The 20,150-nt window shown below is 38.2% G+C and overlaps 1 protein-coding gene across 2 annotated transcripts in view; it reads right to left on the bottom strand.

Moving 5' to 3' along the window:
• Positions 1-20,150, bottom strand: part of LOC149250742 (Zn-dependent exopeptidases superfamily protein) — a 346,388-nt gene that overhangs the window by 170,324 nt on the left and 155,914 nt on the right. For both annotated transcript variants that reach the window (XM_089459228.1, XM_089459227.1), the window contains exons 7-10: positions 6,608-6,679; positions 6,387-6,460; positions 5,725-5,857; positions 5,514-5,585 (exon numbers count right to left, since the gene is read on the bottom strand). In XM_089459228.1, coding sequence (XP_089315354.1) covers positions 5,514-5,585; positions 5,725-5,857; positions 6,387-6,460; positions 6,608-6,679 — 351 coding nt within the window. The remainder of the gene's footprint in view (positions 1-5,513; positions 5,586-5,724; positions 5,858-6,386; positions 6,461-6,607; positions 6,680-20,150) is intronic.

The following is a 20,150-nucleotide window of genomic DNA, read 5'->3' as shown; positions in this document are numbered from 1 at the left end:
TCTTCATCCTTTACTTTTGACTTGTTGTAAAACAAGTCTTTGAGATCTTTATATTTCTTTTCCAATGCATTGTTTTTTTGTTCGAGCTCTGCGAATTATTCCTCTATTCTCTTTATTTGTGTTTGTGTATTACTGTGATGTTCTTCGGTACTAAATAATTTTCCACATGTTGGACAACATAATTTGCAGTTTTTTTGAATATATATACCCAATTTCCATGAAACAAAATGGACATTTAGTCCAAAATGTTGACTTCATTTTACCTTCAATCAAAAATACCCTAAACTCAGTACTTATAATGTTAGGTATTATTTATTTCTTTTTTTAACTTTTTTTTAAATCCTTTCTTATGAGCTTAAATAATTTCTTCTTTTAATTAACTTATTATTCCTTTATAAATTTTGAAGATCTTCAACTTATTATAACTTCCATAACTCTTCTATAAAGTCAACAAAAATTTGTTAACTCTTCTATAACGTATTTAAATACTATGTGCCCCAAAATTAGATAAGAATTTTGGTTATAGTGGTTGGATGGTTAACTATGTTATGAACCGATATTGTGCAAGGGTCATGTTTATGAATCGACATTGTAGAGGGAAGGCCCTGTTCACAAAATTTTGTTACTTTTGTTTTTCATGCGACTTGAACCAATTCTTCTATCGTTGGGTTGTAATATATGCATCGAAAATATATACAAGAGGATGGGCTTGTTAGAAAATCAAAAAGGTAGAAAGATTTTCTTTATATTAATAATTACTTGTGGTATTATTATGTTCTTTTTAACTTTCTTATGTTCTTCTTTTACTTTAGTTCATCAAGCAATTACCAAAACAATAACATGAAGATCATAGACACCAGATGTAGGTGCACAGCCAAGGCAAATCCCCTATCTAGGGGAAAACTCAATCAACAACTCTTCCTTTAATAATTGCACAAGATGATCCAAGACTTCTTGACCTAGACACAAACTTCTTCCAATCACCAAGTCATCCCTTCCTTTCTTCTGTTGATGATAACCTTCCAGTAACTTCGACCTTGGACTTTGATCTTCAGCTTCCCAAACAACAGAACATCGACCTAGCAGAAAACTTCAATCCAACAGAATCTAGAATTTTGACCTTTACAGCAAAAGAATTTCGACCCAGTAAATAGCTCAGTAAATCCACACGTGTGAGAGAGAGACAACCCAGAAAACTTCAATTTTCCTTTTCCAGCAAATCTCCTCCTCCTTTTGCAACTTCACACTTTTTTTGCTTCCTCTTCTTGGATATCGAACTTGTGTTAGTGTATCTTCCAAACAAATCGAATTGTTTGTATATATACCCTTTTCTGGAGTTTGAATTATCCTCATGTAGGCCGACTTGACCAGGTAAGGGTCGACTTGGTGTGCAGGTGACAAATGACTTATTTTACTCAATATTAATTCTTTTTACATGATTCAAAAGCCCAAAAAGGGTCTCTTTAAATGGACAATCACTCTAATGACTCAAGACAAAACCTAGAAGTCCTCAATTGGGACTTTGACCTAAAACATGATGACCCAAGCATGAAGCCCATGCTTTAACAAGTCATAATAATAATAATAATAATTTCTTTTTCTTTCTTTTGATAAATACATTTCATTATGACCCAGTGGCAGCAGAGAGTCCACGAGGATCTAGTAGTGGTGTACTTTGACGGCGTACTGTAGCGACAACGAGCAGGTGGAGGCGGTGTGAATGAGTAGGCAGCAGAAAAATGGAGATGGAACAGGTACGACAGGGGCAGAACAAACGGTCAATTGTATCCATACAACGAACCATGCTAGTAAAGATGGTGGCTACAGGCTGATGATGTGCGAAGGTTCGATTGCGGAGGTTTTGTGTCAGAGGATCAGTTTGTCAATCACTGGAAAGTGGTTCTGTCTAAGACAGGTAGCACGGAAGGAACGTTGATTGCGGCAGCTGTTGTGTGTAGTGACTGCTATTGGATAGTCACGGTGAAGGTGAGCTTTCTTAGGCGGTCGGTCGGTAGCAGGTATGGGCACACGCACACTTATTTTATTTTTTTATTATTTTCTTTTATTATTATTATTATTATTATTTTTATAATTTTTTTAATATATTTTTTTAATTATAATTTTTCTTTCAATATATCCAATATATCTATTTGACCCTTTTTTTAATAATTCTCTTTTTTTTAAGTTTTTTTTTTTGAACTTGTTATATATATATATATATATATATATATATATATATATATATATATATATATATATATCTTTTTTTAAATGGCCAAAAGCCAGGCTACAAAATGGAGAACCTCCAATTAAACTTGTGAAGCGAAATGCTTGGCTTGCAACGATAACAAGTTAATGAAAACTTGATGGCCAAAAGCTGGATCAGACTGGCTTTGTGCAACGGTGGAGCAGCCAAAGGATAGAACAACTCTAATACCAATGTAACAAACAAGGTTCGTATGCTCAGAGGAATGCTCTAATACCAATGTTACAAACAAGCTCGCAACCTGCAATAATCTTCAGAATACTTCGAAGAAAAAGACATCCATTGTAGACAATTAATTGTATATAAGAATATTTGAATACAAGTGAGATGATTACAATGAGGGTGAGGGCCTGCTTATATACCTAGGCAGGTACCTCATCACAAACGGTCATGTCCTTAGACATGCCTATTCACTACTAATTATTAGTTAATTAATCAATAATCATTATTATTATTATTTACATTATTTATATATATTTTATTCATAACATTTTGCCCCTTCTCTCTCTCTCTTCTTTTATCTCCTCTCTATGCAAATTTCGTACCCCCATGGGGGAATTGTATAAAATGACACTAACATGATGAACTTATGTAACAAACTTAGACCCTTGGGACCTGGTTAGTAAGAACGTCACTCTATAGTGTTTTTTACTTAATTAATTATTCTCGTTTTTTAGTGATAAATAATTAATTTTGTTTTTCAATCATATCCTCTAAAGCTAGAGTGTGATTATTAACCAAGCCTTGAGTGTGTTTTCTAAGTCTAGGGTCAATGTATATTATTATGCTAGGCATTGTCTTGAGTCTCGCGGAATTTCATTACGTTCTAATAGGATTTTTTAATAATTAAAAATTTCCCGCAAAACAGAAATTTTTAATTAATTTCTATGTAACAAATAAAAAAGTGGTGCTAGGAAATGTTGTTGGACATGTAAGTATTTGAATTTCATCCTTAGAGTATCAACATTATCCTGGTAACCACTTTGGGGTGCAAAATATTAGTTTTTCCTCACAAAAAATCACTTTTACTCAAGCAGTGAGAAAAAAAACAAGAAAAATCGGAGATTAAATAACTAGGAACATATTAAAAACAAGTTCTTCGTCAACTGAGTGACTCAATTACTTGAGTGAAGTTAAAAGTCAAGTCAAGAGCCCACATGGACGTTGAGTTTGTCTCAATAATGGAGGTTGAGTTTGTCGCCATAGAGAGGCCAAGTTGGCCCATGAATTGAGGGTCTTGTTGGAGTTGCGAGTTAGCACATGGTTGAGGGCAAAGTTCTGTCATTTAATGAGGCCCAGATGTGTTGGAGTTGACTAAGAGTGAGTGGGAGTTCACTCCCACATCACTACTCTTCTTGCCTTACATCTCCACTTGGCCACACGCGATCCCCTTCATGCCTACACAACCCCTCCCTTGAGTACACATTCCTTCTCTTGTAATACACATCTCCCACTTGGCATCTTCCTTGAAATTGTCACTCTTGAACTTGTGTGGTTGCCCACTCACTCCTTGATCCCCTACACGTCTCCCTCTCCAACTCGCATTTCACAGTTGGAGAACTCGCCGCCTTCCTTTGGAACTCGTCCTCTTCACTTGGAATTTGTTGATTGCCTTGGGATTCTCATTCTTGACACTTGGGAACTCTCCTCCTCATTGGGATTCTCACCCATTCTCTTATAAATTGAAGCTCCCTCTCTTAAGCAAGCTAGTATTGAAGCTTGAGAGCTTGTGGAAGTGTTGTTGTTTTGTAATTGTTCTATTTTTTATAATAAAATAAGGCTTTGGAGGCTCATGATCTTGTGAATGGTGTGGTTTGCTTGGCTCTTCATGAGGTAACCTTGTTGTTGTTTCATTTCATTGCTTTGAGTTTGTAGCTTAGGGCTTAATAGGGACATTGTTGTCCAAAGGAGAATATTAGAAATTGCTTGTTATCTTCTTGTTAGTTTGCATTCTTGGATTGAATATTACATGTATTTCTCGGTTGAATAGCATGTTTACTCCTTTCATTATGCAAGTTACACCTATGTCTACTAACTTTTTGGCAAGATCATAAGTTTCTACAGGTTCCTCTAGCTTGGAGATTGGGGACCTCCTTGGTTGGAGCATCCATCTTCTTGCACCAAAGAAGCATTATTCCCACTTGTCATCAAGTGCCTTCAAGTTCCTTGAAAGGCCCCTAGCTCTCTCTTCTTTCCTCACTTGGAACTCTAAATTTCTCATCAATATTCCTTGGTTCTAGTTACAAGTGTTTCATTGATATATTTAGCATTTGTGTTGAATTTTGAGGTAGCTGCAGTCGGTATTCCCAGCTACTCCAAGTCGGCCATGAAAGAAATTTAAAATGGAGGGAAAATCAATTAAGATTTGAATTAAATTAATTTGTTTAGGGTCTGCTCCAAGAAGTTCAGGTCGGGCAGCGCCAAAAGACAAACCTAATCAGGCTCATTAGATCACTATAAAAAGGCAATCTGTCCTCCTCTTTGCACCAATTCAGATCACTTGCTTATCCTATGTTCACACGTGGGCATTCTTTGAGGTAGCAGACCGAGTTTCTTCTAAAGCAGACTGAAGTCATCTGAGGCAGACTGAAGTTTACGAGGAAGATCGAAGTTTTCTGAGGCAAGCCGAAATTCTCTGCGGCACAGTTGACCGAATTCTGAGGTCAAGTTGACCGAATTTCGGAGGCTATCTCAACAGGGCGGATTTGTCTTTGGTTGACCAGGTTTGACCTGGGTATGTTTGTGGTCAGTTTGACTTTGTTATGGAGTTGTGTACTTACTGAAAATTGTAAGTTAAATGTTTTAGGGGTGACTGTGATTACATTCGATATTGGTGTAAACCTCTGCGCTCATAAAGATTACATAAGTAGACACCCATACCCAGAAATTCTCTTCTACAATTTGATTGAATGTCATAAGTATGCTTAACCACATAGGCTAAGCAATCTTGCGGGTGGTTGTGGCCATGCATTTCCACCATGCACGTGCTTGTACCAGAGCTACTTGTATTCTGAGTTGACTCAGATCACATCAAAGTGATTGTTTGTCCTCTGCTTGTTACAACGGAATAAAGATGCATATTAAAGATAACAATGTCACTAGTTATGCACCGAGTATTAAACAAGCAATGGTAACAAATGATCCAAATCCACGATAGATCTACCAGGATTACATCTACAGAAAATGCAACATGATCAGGGACTGGAATATTCCAATATGAAAAACAGTTACTTAAATGAGTAACTACCTGCTTTGTAAATTCACCCATGCCATCAATATGTGAGAGGGCATCAACTGCTGCCAACAGTGCTATCATTCCCTGAGTAAAATCTAAAAAATGTAAGTGACAACAGCTATATTCATAAATGGCACAATCATCACCCAACAAAGCTGTTTCAAAACATCTGTAAGCACATAACATTACTGAACCCATTGATTAGCCAAAATTAAATACGTACAGATAAAGGAGAATCCGCTCCAGGAGTCTTGTCTCGGAAAAATGATGCAGAATCCATTGCTGCTACTGCCATTATAATGGGTTTTTTTGGTAATGATGATGAAACATTAATCGGTGGGAGTGAAGACCAGACACTGCATATCAGTCAAAGGAAACTCAACTCATACTTGTCTTTCAAATCATTCAAGAAACTCACCAAAAGCTGAGGATAACAGGTCAACCATATAGTAATGATAGATGCTTGACTAATTATAATATTCAAAATAGAATGGAGCACCTTGTGAACTTATATAGAATATTGACAGTGATACAAGAGTGCTATTCTCTGTCATACTTTCTATTTTAGTGATAAGCTTAGATTAAACCAGAGATGCCTTGTGCACTTCCTTGCCTTAGCTATGTCTGTTACAACTTCCAAGCAAACGTCACATTGATCGTTGTTGGCTGCTTGAGGAATTAGCATATTTCTTCTATTTCCTTTCATCTTTTATCATAGTCAGTTATAGAAAAGAAAATTTTCTCACACTGGCAGTAAGTCTAGAAAATCTAGTACATACTGCATACTTGATTAAAGTACAAAATAGAACTGAAATGGACAATAAACATTCTGCTAGCTGATTCAAATTAAAAATTCATAGCGAAAGCATACAAATAATTACCAACCTGTACCCTCCCAAAGGAAGACAAGATTCCTCTTTAAGGCAGGATTCTGAAGTATGTGTACCCAGTTTAGTTGTCTAGATAAGGAAAAAATATATTAATTCCCAACAGATAATATTAGTATCTGTCACAGTGTCCATAAATATGCAATGAAAAGCACAAGAGTGACTCCTAAGCAAATATCCGAGACAATTGCTGGCATTTCAAAAGAAGACAAAGTCTACCTGCATTACTAGGTCAAACTCTGCCATGTTTACTGGGTACTTAAAGTTCTGTTGTTTGTTCAATTTGGCAACCTGCATGAGATACATGAAGCAATTAGTTATGCCACCTGATTTTTAAGATAGTATATTCCAATGCTCATACTATGTCATGGAACCATCTAGTAAACACTAGATTCACAGTCACACGTCTTATTCTTAGACAAAGAGTAAATTATGGTTTTCATTTCAAAGATTAAATTTATCTTATCAACACCAAAAAGAGATAGGCTTGCACAGATTTGGACAACAACTTTAACATTATTGATATGGGAAAATACAAGGTAGCCAACGCAACTGCTAAAGTATTACAATAAAAGAAAAAGGGAAAAAAAAGACTATAAAGTTCAAATTAACCACAAGTTCATGTTTGAATTAAAAGTAAAAACATGATGCTCATTAAAATCATACTCCAGGAGAATAAAGTCTATACAAAGTATAGATGCAAAGTCTTAATTTTAATACTAAATATACATTGGATCTATAGTGTTTTAATCTTCTATATGAATGAGTTAAGATGATAAAACTTCAAAATCCATCGGTCTCTATCAGGAAATTTTTCCCCACTGCCTTGGATGGTGGGAGAGTGGACCTCCATAGATCTTATGCTCTCCCAAGGATCATACAACCAGGTCCCCTGAGCCATGGTCACTTCCTGGAGGATATTATCCACCTCTGCAGCAGCCTTTTCACAGCGATTGACAACTCCAACAGTGAGCCCGCATCTCAGTCCCCTCTCACCCCCTCAGCCACCAGATCTAGGAGGCCTTGACATCATCTCTCTCTATTACTACATCGAGAGCCCATTTTTAGCATTCTTGTTGTATCATTATACTTGCACTTTCTTATCATTTTGCTAGGCTCTTAACTTACAGCATTTTATTTTTGCTAGGCACTTTAGTTCTTTATCATTTTGCTTTTAGCATTGATCTAGGAGTTGCTTTCACACTCCCATTTTGTATTTACACTAGCTGTACCATTTTTGTCCCACTGACCTACTTTTGTTTGTTGAAAAAGGTACCAAGGAGGTGATTCCTAGTGCTTTTTGCCTAAGCCTAGGAAAACAAGTCAATCCCCATTTTTAGTTATCTTTATGAAATCATTAAAGTCATGTGTCTTTATAGTCACTTTATGAAATCTAAAAGTACATTGTGCTTTATAATATTAAAGTGACTTTATGATGCAAAAAGGTACATGGTACATCAAGTTATTAATGTGACTAGAGATGGTCACTAATGAAGGGGGAGACATGAGAGGGGGTCAATGTGAGATTACATCTCCACCCTGAATCAAGAGAAGCTGAGATCTAATCTCAGCCCTTGATCTTAGGGATAGGTCTTCTCATCCTTATGGAGACTAAAATGGGGGAAAGAGCAAATGGAGGCTCATTCTTCATGTGTAGCATTTGGAGAAGAGGAGAGGAGAAGCAAGGAGAAGGCTGCGATAGAAATTTGCTGAAGGAGAGACTGATTTGCAGCAAGGAGAAGACCAGAGTGGCACAAAACCAGAGAAGGTACAGCAGACCCAGCGCATTTTTTGAGGCACTTCCAGGGCAGACTCAGCGCATTAAATGCAGGTCTAACTGGCCTGAAAATTGAGAAGTTTGTGGTTCTGTGGCATGATTTTAGAGAGGAGAGTCTGACAGAAGCATGAAATTCAAGGGCAGATCTGTCAGGCCAGTGGCACAAAATTCAAAGTCTGAGTGCTGAACAGTGGCATGGTTTTCAAGGCTGGAAATTGATTCCAAGGAGGGAGATAAGTTACCCTGCATTCATAATTAATGCTGCAAATTTCTCTAAGAAAAGCAAATAAAAATCTTCTTCCAACTTGTTTTCCCTTCGGAGTTTTTCCAGGGGCTGATTGACCAAAAATCAGTGTCTAAATTTGTGCATGCTTATGAAATTATCGGCTGAAAGTGAAAAGTAGTGGTAGCTTCTAGTGTTTTAATTTCAATTTACATTCAACTTTAAATCTCAGCAATGAATTATGGGGTTTGGGCATTAAACTTGACATGCAAAACAAAGTGAAACTGGGTGGGGCTACAAGATACAAATTTTCTAAATGGTATCAGAGCACAAGTGAACCTACAGCTGATAAAGTGTAACCAGCAAGCATAAAACAGCCTATATACACAGAGATTTGTGGTTGAGAGGGAGAGTGTTTGCTCATTTTCAGTGTTGAGAAGTTGTGTTGGTTGAGAGTCAGATAGCTACTGGTTTTAGGGTGGATAGGTGAATGGGGATGAAAATTTCGGTCCCTAGGAGGAGAGGATACTTTTGTTTCTTGAGGAGTTTGAGTCCTGGGATATTGTCGAGAGTGCAGTACAACCACTCACTGATCATGTTCAGTTGGTAGAATTCAACAAGCACAATATAAGGGCTAAGAGGATACTTCTTGATGCTATTAAAGACCACCTTATAGCTCATGTATCAAGCAAGAAGTTTTCCTATGAGATGTGGGATTCCCTCATAAAACCTTACCAAAGCACCAATGAGAATAAGAATATGGTGTTACGTGAGAAACTAAGGAACACCAAGATGACCAAGACTGACACAGTGACCTCATAACTTACCAAGATCACATAGGTGAGAGATGAGTTGGTGTAGTGGGAGCAGCTATCCCTGATGACCAGTTGGTCAAGACAGCACTGAGTGGTTTTTCCGAATCCCAAGAAGTGGGATGGATTCATTGATGGCATTGTTGTTAGAGAGCATCTTCCAAACTGGAGGAGGATGTGGGATGATTTCATCCAGGAGGAGTGCCAAGAGTGGTAGCCAGCATGGTGGGCTTGATGAGGAGGAGAATGTTGCCCTCGCAACTAAGGGCAAGGAGAAACCCAAGAAGGGGTCCACTAGTGGGACCAAGCAGCAGAAGGGGAAACAGGGAGTACAAGAGAAGGACATGAGCAAAGTGAGATGCTTTGCTTGTCAGAAGATGGGACACTATGCCTTTCAGTGTCCCAATAAGGAGGAGAATAAGAAGGGTGTTGCAGCATCAGCTGAGGTGGACAAGTTTGCCACCAAATTTGACACAGATTTTTCCTTAGTAGTGAGTCTTGCCACTAGTGTTTCATCTCCTAGTGTCTATTATGTAGATAGTGGAGCTTCTAACAAGAGTCGAAGAGCACTTTACAGGTCTTACAGAGACTTATATAGATTTGGAGGTGGTGCTTGGAGATGATTCCAGGGTCAGAGCAGCAAGTGTAGGAACTGTATCCTTTCAAAGGGAGTCACAGCCTCCCTTGAAAGTGATGGAGGTCCTATATGTTCTAGGGTTGAAGAAGAATCTAATTTCAGTTTCCAGTATTGAGGACAGGGGATATGTGGTGGTGTTCTGAGATGGACAGGTACTCATGTATCCCAGGGGATCCAGTATCACTTTTGCTAGAGTGATTAGAGTCTGCCATGGGAAACTATATAGGTTCATGTTTCAGCCTACTAGAGCCTTGGTGTCGATGACCAACAACAATGATTTGTGTGAGTTATGGCACAGGAGGATGGCCCACTTGCACCATGGAGCATTCATGGTATTAAGGGAGATAGTTACAGGTTTACCAGATTTCAGTATTGAGCATCATGATGTGTGCAAGGGGTGTGCTTTGGGAAAGTACACGAAGACTCCTTTCCCAGGCAGTGACTGTAGGGTAACAGGTATTCTTGATTTGATCCACTCTAATGTATGTGGCCCTATGTCTTCCATCTCCTTGAGTGGATGACTACTCTAGGAAGACCTAGATTTTCTTTATGACGACCAACGATCAAGTCCTTAAGAGGTTCCAAGAGTTTAAGGCTCTTGTGGAGAACCAAACAGGGAAGAAAATCAGGGTCTTGAGGGCATTCAATGCGGGTGAGTATACCTCCAATGAGATGAAGGAATTTTGTGTGAGAGAAGGCATCAAGAGAGAGTTCATAATGCCATATAACCCCAAACAGAATGGGTGATTATGTTTAGGGCTAGATTATTCTTTGCTGTAGACAATTGCAATTTTAAACTTTTTCAACATTATCACATTACATTCACCCCATTACATCATATCATTAGGAAATATGTAGAGAGAACAATAACATCAACAATGCAGTGGAACAAAAAGGAACAATAAAAGAAAAGCATACACAATAGAGACACCAGGATCTAGGTCAGAGACCAGGGAAAAACCCACAAGGGGGAAAACCCAACCAAATTCTTCTTCTTAGATATTCATCAAATGTTCAATTGAGATACAAAGAACAAATATCATGAGACAAGTCTTACAAGGCCACCTAGGGCCAATCCTGGATCATACTAGATCATCATATGATAGCAACAGACATACTTCTCAATTCACAAGCCCTCCTATCCTTGTCACATGAATTACAATCGATACCATCATAAGCATCACTTGTTAGAAAATCATAAAGACAGAAAGATTTTCTTATCTCGATAATTACTTGTGATATCTTAGTATTCTTATTATCTTATTTTATGTATTTTTATCTTCTTATCATCAAGCAACTACCAAAACATAAATGCACGACGATCAAAACAACAAGGACACAAGATGTAGGCTCTCAGCCAGGGAAAATCCCCTCTCCTAGGGGAAAACCCAAAAAATCTCCTCTTCTTTTAGAACTAAATCAACTGAGACAACCAAGACCTTTGACCCAACAATAAGACCTCCTCCAATCCACCAAGTCAGCTTTTCCAGAAGACTAGTCAAACTTTAGACAAAATCTCCAAACTCAACATAAAGTCCAACTCCAAAACCGAAGTCAAATAGGGTCTTGGCCCTCTCTACAACTTCTGAAATTCTCTGCCTGCACGTTCATCCCTGCAACTTCGCACTTTTTCCTCAGTGTTTTTGCACGCGTGGGTAGAAACAAGAAGATTTTATGGTCCTCTTCTTCTTCGCTAGCCTTCTTTCCTTTTGCAATGGAGTAGACCTTCTTATCTAGACTTTTTTCACTTCTTACTTCCTTAAAAATTGCAAATCGAATTAATTTCTTGAATTGATGCCATACTAGGTTGAAATATCTACTTATATATAGCTTCTTGTGTGGTCGAATCATCTTTAATGGGGCCAACTTGCTAGATGTTGAAGCTGACTTAGTGGAGGAGGGACTAGACACATTTTGATACAAATATATTTTTCTTTCTTTGACATAGAGAGCCCAAGTAGGGTCTAATTCATGATGACAAGGACTATGACTCGTGACACAAACCTAGAAGCACTCAATGGGTGCTTTGACCTATAAACATGATAAATTGAGCATGAAACCCGTGCTTATAAAATAATTTTCTTTTACAAATAGTTTTATTTTTCTTTCTTTTGACAAATACATAAGTATTACATCATATCATGAGCCAAATGCAATTATGAAGACCGATACTAGTTACATTTTTAACATCACTGTCATATACATCATGTTCATATACACTATCACATCTGTCATAGAGGCACTATCACAACTGTCACATCACTGCCAGAAACAAGGGCAAGTATCATAGCCATACCTTAACATACATCTGGACAAGTGGCATTACCATACACTTTCATATCACTGATATTAGAACATTGCCATTCATCAATCATTGCTATATATATATCATTGTCATAATGTTTGTCATCCATTATTGTCATATAACCTAATAACAGCTCAGCCATCCATCATTGTCATTAGCCCATCACTGTCATATATTATTATCAATAATCACTGCTACCATTTATCACTCTCATAACCATATGTATGACTGTCACGTCACTATCATCTATCATAGGTCACTGTCATATAGATCACTATCTCACTGTCATATAGATCATTGACTCAGTGTCAACAAGGTCACTAACTCCCTGTCATCAAGGTCACTGACTCACTGCCATCAAGGTCACTGACTCACTTTCATATAGATCACTGACTCACTGTCATCAAGGTCACTGACTCACTGTCATATAGATTACTGACTTACTGTCATCAAGGTCACTGTCCATACATCACTGTAATATATACCAAACATTGCTATCAAAGCATTGCCCAAGCAACATAGGAATCACTGCTCAAATATTATTGAGAGAAGGCCATATGGATAGATCACAAACTAATGCAAGCCACAGAGATACAACGTGAGCCATAGAGAATAAGGAATGTGAGACACAGAGATACAGAATAAAAGCCACAGAGAGGTATAGAATGTGAGCCACACAAAGATACAGAATGCAAACCACAGAGATATAGAATAAGAGCCACAAAGATACAGAATGTGAGCCACACGAATACAAGCCACAGAGATATAGAATGTGAACCACAGGAACACGAGCCACAGAGATATAAAAGGTGAGCCACATAGAGATATAGAATGTGAACCACACAGAGAAGAGTGTAAGCCACAGAGAAACATATGTGAGCCACAGAGAGATGCGAGCGACTGAGATGTAAAGCGAACCACAGAGAATATAGAATGTGAGCTACAGATAATGATGTGAGCATCATTGCCATGGAATTCTTTTAGTTTTCGCCCTAATCCATAGAAATGTAAGATCAGATCTTCACACCATTTTAGAAGATATGTGAGATCCAAATTGCACTTTTGGGAGAAGGATTAATCTTATATTTATAGTCTTCCTGAAGATCGAATGGGTGTCAATAGGAGTCAAGTTGACTTGAACTTTGTATCAACGTGATCCTTTTAATTTTGACTTTGATTATATTTATCAAATACTTGATGATTGCTTGCCCAAGAAAAATTTGTCACATCATATAATAATAGGACTCAGGAGTGTCAAACACATTATCAATAATATTTCTCTTTAACCAATTTTGAATTTTCTCTTTGGGGCAAGATGGGCTTCTTTTGGGTCTTTGGGAAATTCATCCCATTGCTGCCCCAAATTTCAACAATGGCTGGCAGAGAGGAATAACAGGACCATAGCAGGGGCAGCGAGAGCCATGTTACATGATCAGAGGCTACCTTTCGTTTTATGGGTTGAGGCTTGTATCACTGCAGTATATCTGCAGAACAGTGAACTTATCAATTGAAAATGAAAAAAAAGTGGTATCTTCTACTGTTTTAATTGCAATTTATATTCAAGTTTAAATCTCAACAATGAACTATGGGGTTTGGGTATTAAACTTGACATGCAAAGCAAATTGAAACCAGGTTGGGCTACAGAGCACAAATTTTCTACATTGTTGTCATTCAATTAACATCAACAAAATTATCTTATCTATCTTATCTTATAGGACTCTCAGGTGACTGCCTTCTTTATGGGGTTTTCATTGTCATCTTATTATTAGCAGATAACATTGTCCTGCTATCTCACAGTTACAATACTCCAAAAATAGTTAACACTTTGAGCTCATTCTGCTATAACCCTCATCTTTGTGTCAAACTTGCAAAGACAAATATTATGGCCTTCAACGTTTATAAGAAAGAGATATCCAATACCATTCTCACCTTTAAAGAACACGATGTAGAAATGATGGCATCCTACACTTACCTTGGACTAAGGAGTGGTACTCTCTAGAACATCTTTCAGCCCAATCTGAACATTAAATTCACAGTTGAGCAGAGATAGGTGGTGTTATCTTTTGGTTTCTCCCTAGAGGAAAAGTCCTAACTCCACCAAAGGAAAAACCTAAGGAAATTATTAGGAAAGCTACCAACTATCACCTCGGCATCCTTGCACCTCACTTTTCCTAACCTAAGGGGGGATTCCCTATACTTAATGTTGAAGGAAGTGTAACTAGGTTCCGTCTTCATGACATTGTAATTATGATTTTTGTAAACAAAAAAATGAATTTATTATTATTCCTTGCTGCATGGGTTTCATGAGCAAGAGGTTTATTTTAAAGATGGCTCCCATTGAGAGTCTTAGGATTTATTATTAAAGAGTCAAAGTCATGAAGAGCTCTTCTTGAGTATTTATGTAATGTATATGAGTCAACCTAGTGTCTAGATCAGCCCTTCAAGACAAGCACAATCCTCTTGAAGAAGGCAGCAAGCAAAACGATGAAGAACAGAGTCATGTCGGCCTGCAAATGAATTAAATAAGCTAAAGAAGTCATGTTGGCTTGCAAATATGACAAATCAGTTCACTGTGACATGTTGGCTTATTTATGGAGACATAACTACTGTATACACCCCAATGAACTTTGCAAAAGTACAGGTGCAGAACTCGTATCCCTCTGAAGTTTTGGATGTCAGTTACAGGAAGGTTTTTCGTACGCCACAGTAAGGTAACTGCGGAGTCTGTCCATGATGCAGCATGTGTAATTTTCGGATGAGTAGCACAGCTACAGTCTCGGCACAATTGCGATGGAGAGGATCACGATGATCCCACAGTAGTACACAATCTCGGCACATTTGTTATAATATCCTCTCGGCATGTTCACAATCACAGTCTCGGCATGATTATAATGATCAGGATCTTGGTGCATACTCTGTCTCAGCATACTAGACAGATGCAGCATATCTATGATGGTGAAATGCAGGGAGAAAAATCACAGTCATGATCTCGGTATATCTCACAGTGACTCACCATGTCTTGGCATACTTATAGATATAATCATGATCCTGATAAAGACACAGATACAAGGAGAAGATCTCAGTGAAGATGTGACAATAGTGCAGCAGTAATGATCTCATTGTTATAATGAATATCTCAGTAAAAGTGCAACAATATTCTCGATGAAGGTGCAGCAAGGTGTCAAGATCTCAGTAATGCAATAATGATGACTTCAGTGGAGCAGCAGTAATGAAGATGATCTCAGAAGTGACAAAGAAGAGGATTGGTGTCTTGGTCTTGCAGTGGCCTAATAGTTCAGGGGTCATGGTCTTGGTATTCGTCAATTGGAATCTCTATAAGAAGAATTTTGTGTGGGTTTTCCTCTCAAAGAGTGAAAGGTTTTGGCCCTGGCAGAAAGCCAACATCTTGTGTTCTTGTCTCTTTGTTTTGGTAGCTATTTGATGAACTAAAAAGACACACTCTAATATTAAAGATTGTGCTAATAAGAAAATTAAAAACACCTCACAAATAGTTATCATGATAAGAAGAATCACATTAACTCTAGCTGCCCTAGATTCTTCAACATGGTATCGGAGCTAAGGTTCAGAAGTCAAAGGAAGGGCAGAAAAGAGACATTCAAGGATCAGTTTCAAGAAGGGCATCAAAGCAAGTTGAAAGACATTGACAAAATTGAAGTATCAGTCCACAACAGCAGTTTACATCAGCAAGGGTTTTTGTCTATGCAATTAAGGAGACAATCTACAGCAGCAAGATCCTTTGTATCCACAGTCATCATCAAAAAGCCACCAAGACTCTCATCAAGATGTCTACAAAGCAATGAAGCTCAAAGGACCTCAAAATCGAAGACTACATCATCTCGAAGAAGGTCGAAGTCCTAGAAGCAGTCTTGATCTAAACTACAAAAGAAGGCAAATTGAAGGCAATAAGGCATGAACATCTTCAAAGGATCATCTCCTTGCCCTAGAAGAAGATCATCCGAGGAAGCAGCAAATCATCCTCATCAAAAGGAGCAACCTTTTCTATTGAGGAAAGGCTCTCTCATTTGTAAGAAGGTCATCCAAGAAGAAGCTCTAATATATCTTCTTCAACCATCATCAAAGCAATCAAGGTGAAGATTTCATCTTCACATGACAAGTAAGTATCTTTTCATTTTATAATCAAGTTTGGTTAAATGACTTCATGATTGCAAGAAGATCTATAGGTTGGATGGGTCATCAAGATTCCTTGCATGAAGGAGGATGGACATAGTCCTCTAAGTAGCTGAAGTCATTGAACATATCAAAAGGTCTCCTCTGAATTCATGGAAAGGGATACTTATGAAAGATCCCCTCATATAGCAACATTGGAGACATCAAAGAAATGTATATGATAAACTCATTCTCTGAAATGAAGTGAAGAAGGTCATATCACTTGGATCTGATTGAAGATATCAAAGAATGAAGGAATATCTTCATATGATCTCAATTGGGAGATTTGGGAAAGATGATAATAAGATAATCATCATTGTTCTAACTAATAGGCAAGGTAACAAATGTCCATGAACAAGAAGGTTACCTCATTCATCAACTTATGGTCTCTATGCTAAATAGAGAAAGACAAGTTGATGGCAAAAGTATTAAAGGTTAAAGGACTAAAACATGTGCAGAAAGGAAAGGGATGTTTGGTCCTCAAACAAGACAGCATAATGTAGCTAAGATTATGGAAGCTCATATCACTAGATAGATGGAGGAAGTTGAAGGAAAGAGCCAAGGAAAGAGGGAGTAACAGATCTCTACTATGATTGATAGTATCCCTCACAAAAGGTCCTATCATAAGCTTATGTTTTGGATATGACCATGATAATTAGATGTATAGTGGCATCATGGAAGCATTAGAAACAAGAGCTCGAGACATCACCATGGGAATCATGAAGAACAAAAATCCATGGCAGTCAAACATGAAGGATATAGCTCTTGGGAACCTCATTGGACATTGCAGGAAAGGAAGAAGTCATCCAGGACAAGGCTCATCATACAAAAAGGAAACATTTGTCAAATGGGGATATGCAAGATCCTCAAGATTCTCTGATGGAATCCTCATCGAAGGGTTCACTAATCTAGAGAGGAAGCAAGTGTTTCATCAAAACTCCAACTTGTGGAGTTCATGGGATGATGGTATGATGACATGAGAGATGAAGCAGATCAAGGGGTTGAAGATCTTTTCAATCAAGGAAGCTGCTGGAAGAAGCCTAGATGACCTAAAGGTAAAATGAGGTATGTATGCTTGTATTTAATATTATGAAGTCATGTCATATGGTTGCAGGTAACATGGATCATTACTTCTATCTTGAGAAGCATGATCAAGAGAAAAAGGATCCCGTCCTCTGGAAGGATGCAGGAAGGCATAAGTCACACCAGATGAAATCAACATAATATGTCCTCATATGAAGTATGAGGTGGTTGACTACAATGAAGAAACTCTGGTTGAAAGCTCCTAGGAATGGAATGTGTAAGGAAGGAAGAGATCGTGAAATATGCAACCCTGATAAAGGTGATCAACATCCAAAATACCAAGAAAACTTGACTAGGAAATCTCCCGGAAATATATGAAGACTCTGATGGAAAATATGAAGACCCTTGACAATGGATATCTTTGGGAGATGTGTCAACATGTATGCAGGATGTTGATACCTACAGAAAGATGTCATGATGAAGAGCCATCTCGTAAGGTATGATTTGATTTAATAGTATGTTTTGATTTCTTGAATAATCTCTAGATGAGTGCATGCAAGGCTACTGGAACAAGAGTTGTAAGTACAAGTATAATTGGCATTCATGTGGTGGATGGAAATTCTTGAAAGAAGCATGATGGGAAATAAGTAGCTATATGATGAAAGTTCTAGATATGTATCAAGAAGGCCACTTTCTATGAAGAAAGGAATGACATGACGAACCAAGAAGGAAAGTGAATGAGGGTTGATGCCCTATAAGGAAGAAGCTCAACTAACTTTTATGACATCCAGGAAAGAAGTTGATCAAGCGGCTGAAGGACCCACGAAGAAGAAGTTGTTGATGAAAAGACAAGTCCCTGATTAAGAGGGAACTTGGATTGGGTCACCCCTGATTAAAAAAGAGTGACAGTTAAGTTTTTCTATTTCATGTGTCATGCACCAGACCAGGACTAACAATCGTAAGTCTTAGTGAAGGCCATGAAGAGAAATGTAGACACATGATGGATGTATCCTCCGTAATTGAGAGGGAGAGATAGACAAAACATTCGTGTCTTCAGCTGGGAAGAAAGAATGGAAGGATTGGGTAATCATCTGGCATCTAATGCTCTTTGAGGATGCGTAGGGCATCCAAGATAAGAGTAGGCAAGAGGACCGATATTCTTTGAGGGTTTGGAACCCAAGATAAGAATAGTCCTAGAAGGTCATACTCAATGAACACCCAGGTGGGTAAAAACCTTGAGAGGCAACGATGAAGGTGTCTATAGTCATTGGTCTCGCCAACATTGTGCTCTGATCTGATGAGAGGTAGAGATGTCAGTCAATGTCATGTCCCTTCTCAAACACATTTGTTATTAGAATAATGCTATTTTAGTGTTTAATGCTCATCCGAATAAGATCGTCTGTGATCTTATTAGCAGTTTCTTAGAAGAAACTTGTTGTTTCTATTTTCTAATAGAAACTTGTTGTTTCTATTTATGTAAATACATCTGTATTATTTATTGAGCTTCATTGCTCATTGTAAATCAATTCAATACATTCATTGATTATGGTATCGGAGCTCGGGTATTTTATTTCAAAATAATTTTTCATAGGTTGAAAAATTTTGTGCTTCATTTCGAAATTGCTCTTCTGTGGAGGATTTTTTTTCAGTTTTCATTTGGGACACTGATAAAAATACCTACCCGGACACGATCGATTGTGGTTGAATTGAACGATTCAGCGTGCGTGAATTAATTTAGCGTGCGTACGTTGATTTTGTTTGCAAGGGATTCATTCTAATTCTGTTGCCACGAGATATTTTTTTTAGGGAATGAACGCTCTTTTGCCCAAAAACAGACGATCTAGTTGTTGCATGTCGGAACAACATGTGCTTGGCAACCCCGTGACCTTGGTTCCTGCTCGCTGGTAGATATCTGGAATTTCTTGACGTCTGGAAGGACCCGACATTATTTTACGTGCTTTGTTAATTATAGCTGCCCTCGCTTTATCGTTGGGCAATTGAACGATGGCGGAGACAACGACTGATCTTTCATCAAGAAAGCAGAGCCCGGAAATTTTACGAGTGGATCTCATACGCAGAGACTCCCCTCTCTCTCCATTACTCGACGGGCAGAATCTTTCACCTGCACAACAAGTAACCTGAGCTATTGAAAGGAACCACCACAGGTTTCGAAATTTGCAATCTTTCATTGCCCGAAATACCGGCGGTCTCGACCGACGATCCAAGAATCATTCCTTCAGTCCGATTAATGCCGGGGACGGAGAATTTCTGATGCAGGATCCCTCGTTCCGCTGACATTGAATTTCATCGTAGACACGGCCAGCGTTTGAGAAATCCGCGTTTTTTTTGCGTGGAAGAATTTTTTTTATCGTGGATTCAAAGGTTAGTTTGCACGTTGCTCTGCGGCTCATTTTTTGTTGTCTTTAAAATTAAAGTTTTTTCCCTGGCCGAGTTCATTGCCGTGTTCATTACACCCGGACCGAGTTTCTGGCAGTGAGTTTCCACCCACACGTAGGTCTGAGTTCTCGCCAGAACGCTTTCTAAGAGGGCCACGCAGACTTTCAGAAATTTGGGTGTATAGGCTGAGCCTCATTTCCAGATTTGTATGGTGGGTTGTGTTACTTTTTTTTTTTTGAGGGTCGTGCAGCTACAAGGAGATGAGATATTAGTTTTTGTGGCCATTGTTCACTTCCAAATTAACCAGAATTGGTGGCGCAATCTCAGAAATTCCAAATTCAATGATTATTTAAGTAAATCGTGCTTCTCAGTGTTCGATCCTGCGTGGAAGAAGCAGCAT

This window comes from Pinus tabuliformis, chromosome 7 (assembly GCF_031772625.1).
Source record: "Pinus tabuliformis cultivar Carrire ecotype Pingquan chromosome 7, CPIR1, whole genome shotgun sequence".
Classification (NCBI taxonomy): Eukaryota; Viridiplantae; Streptophyta; class Pinopsida; order Pinales; family Pinaceae; genus Pinus; species Pinus tabuliformis.
The sequence above is the reverse complement of the archived record's forward strand: the minus strand, read 5'-3'. Positions and strand labels throughout refer to the sequence as shown.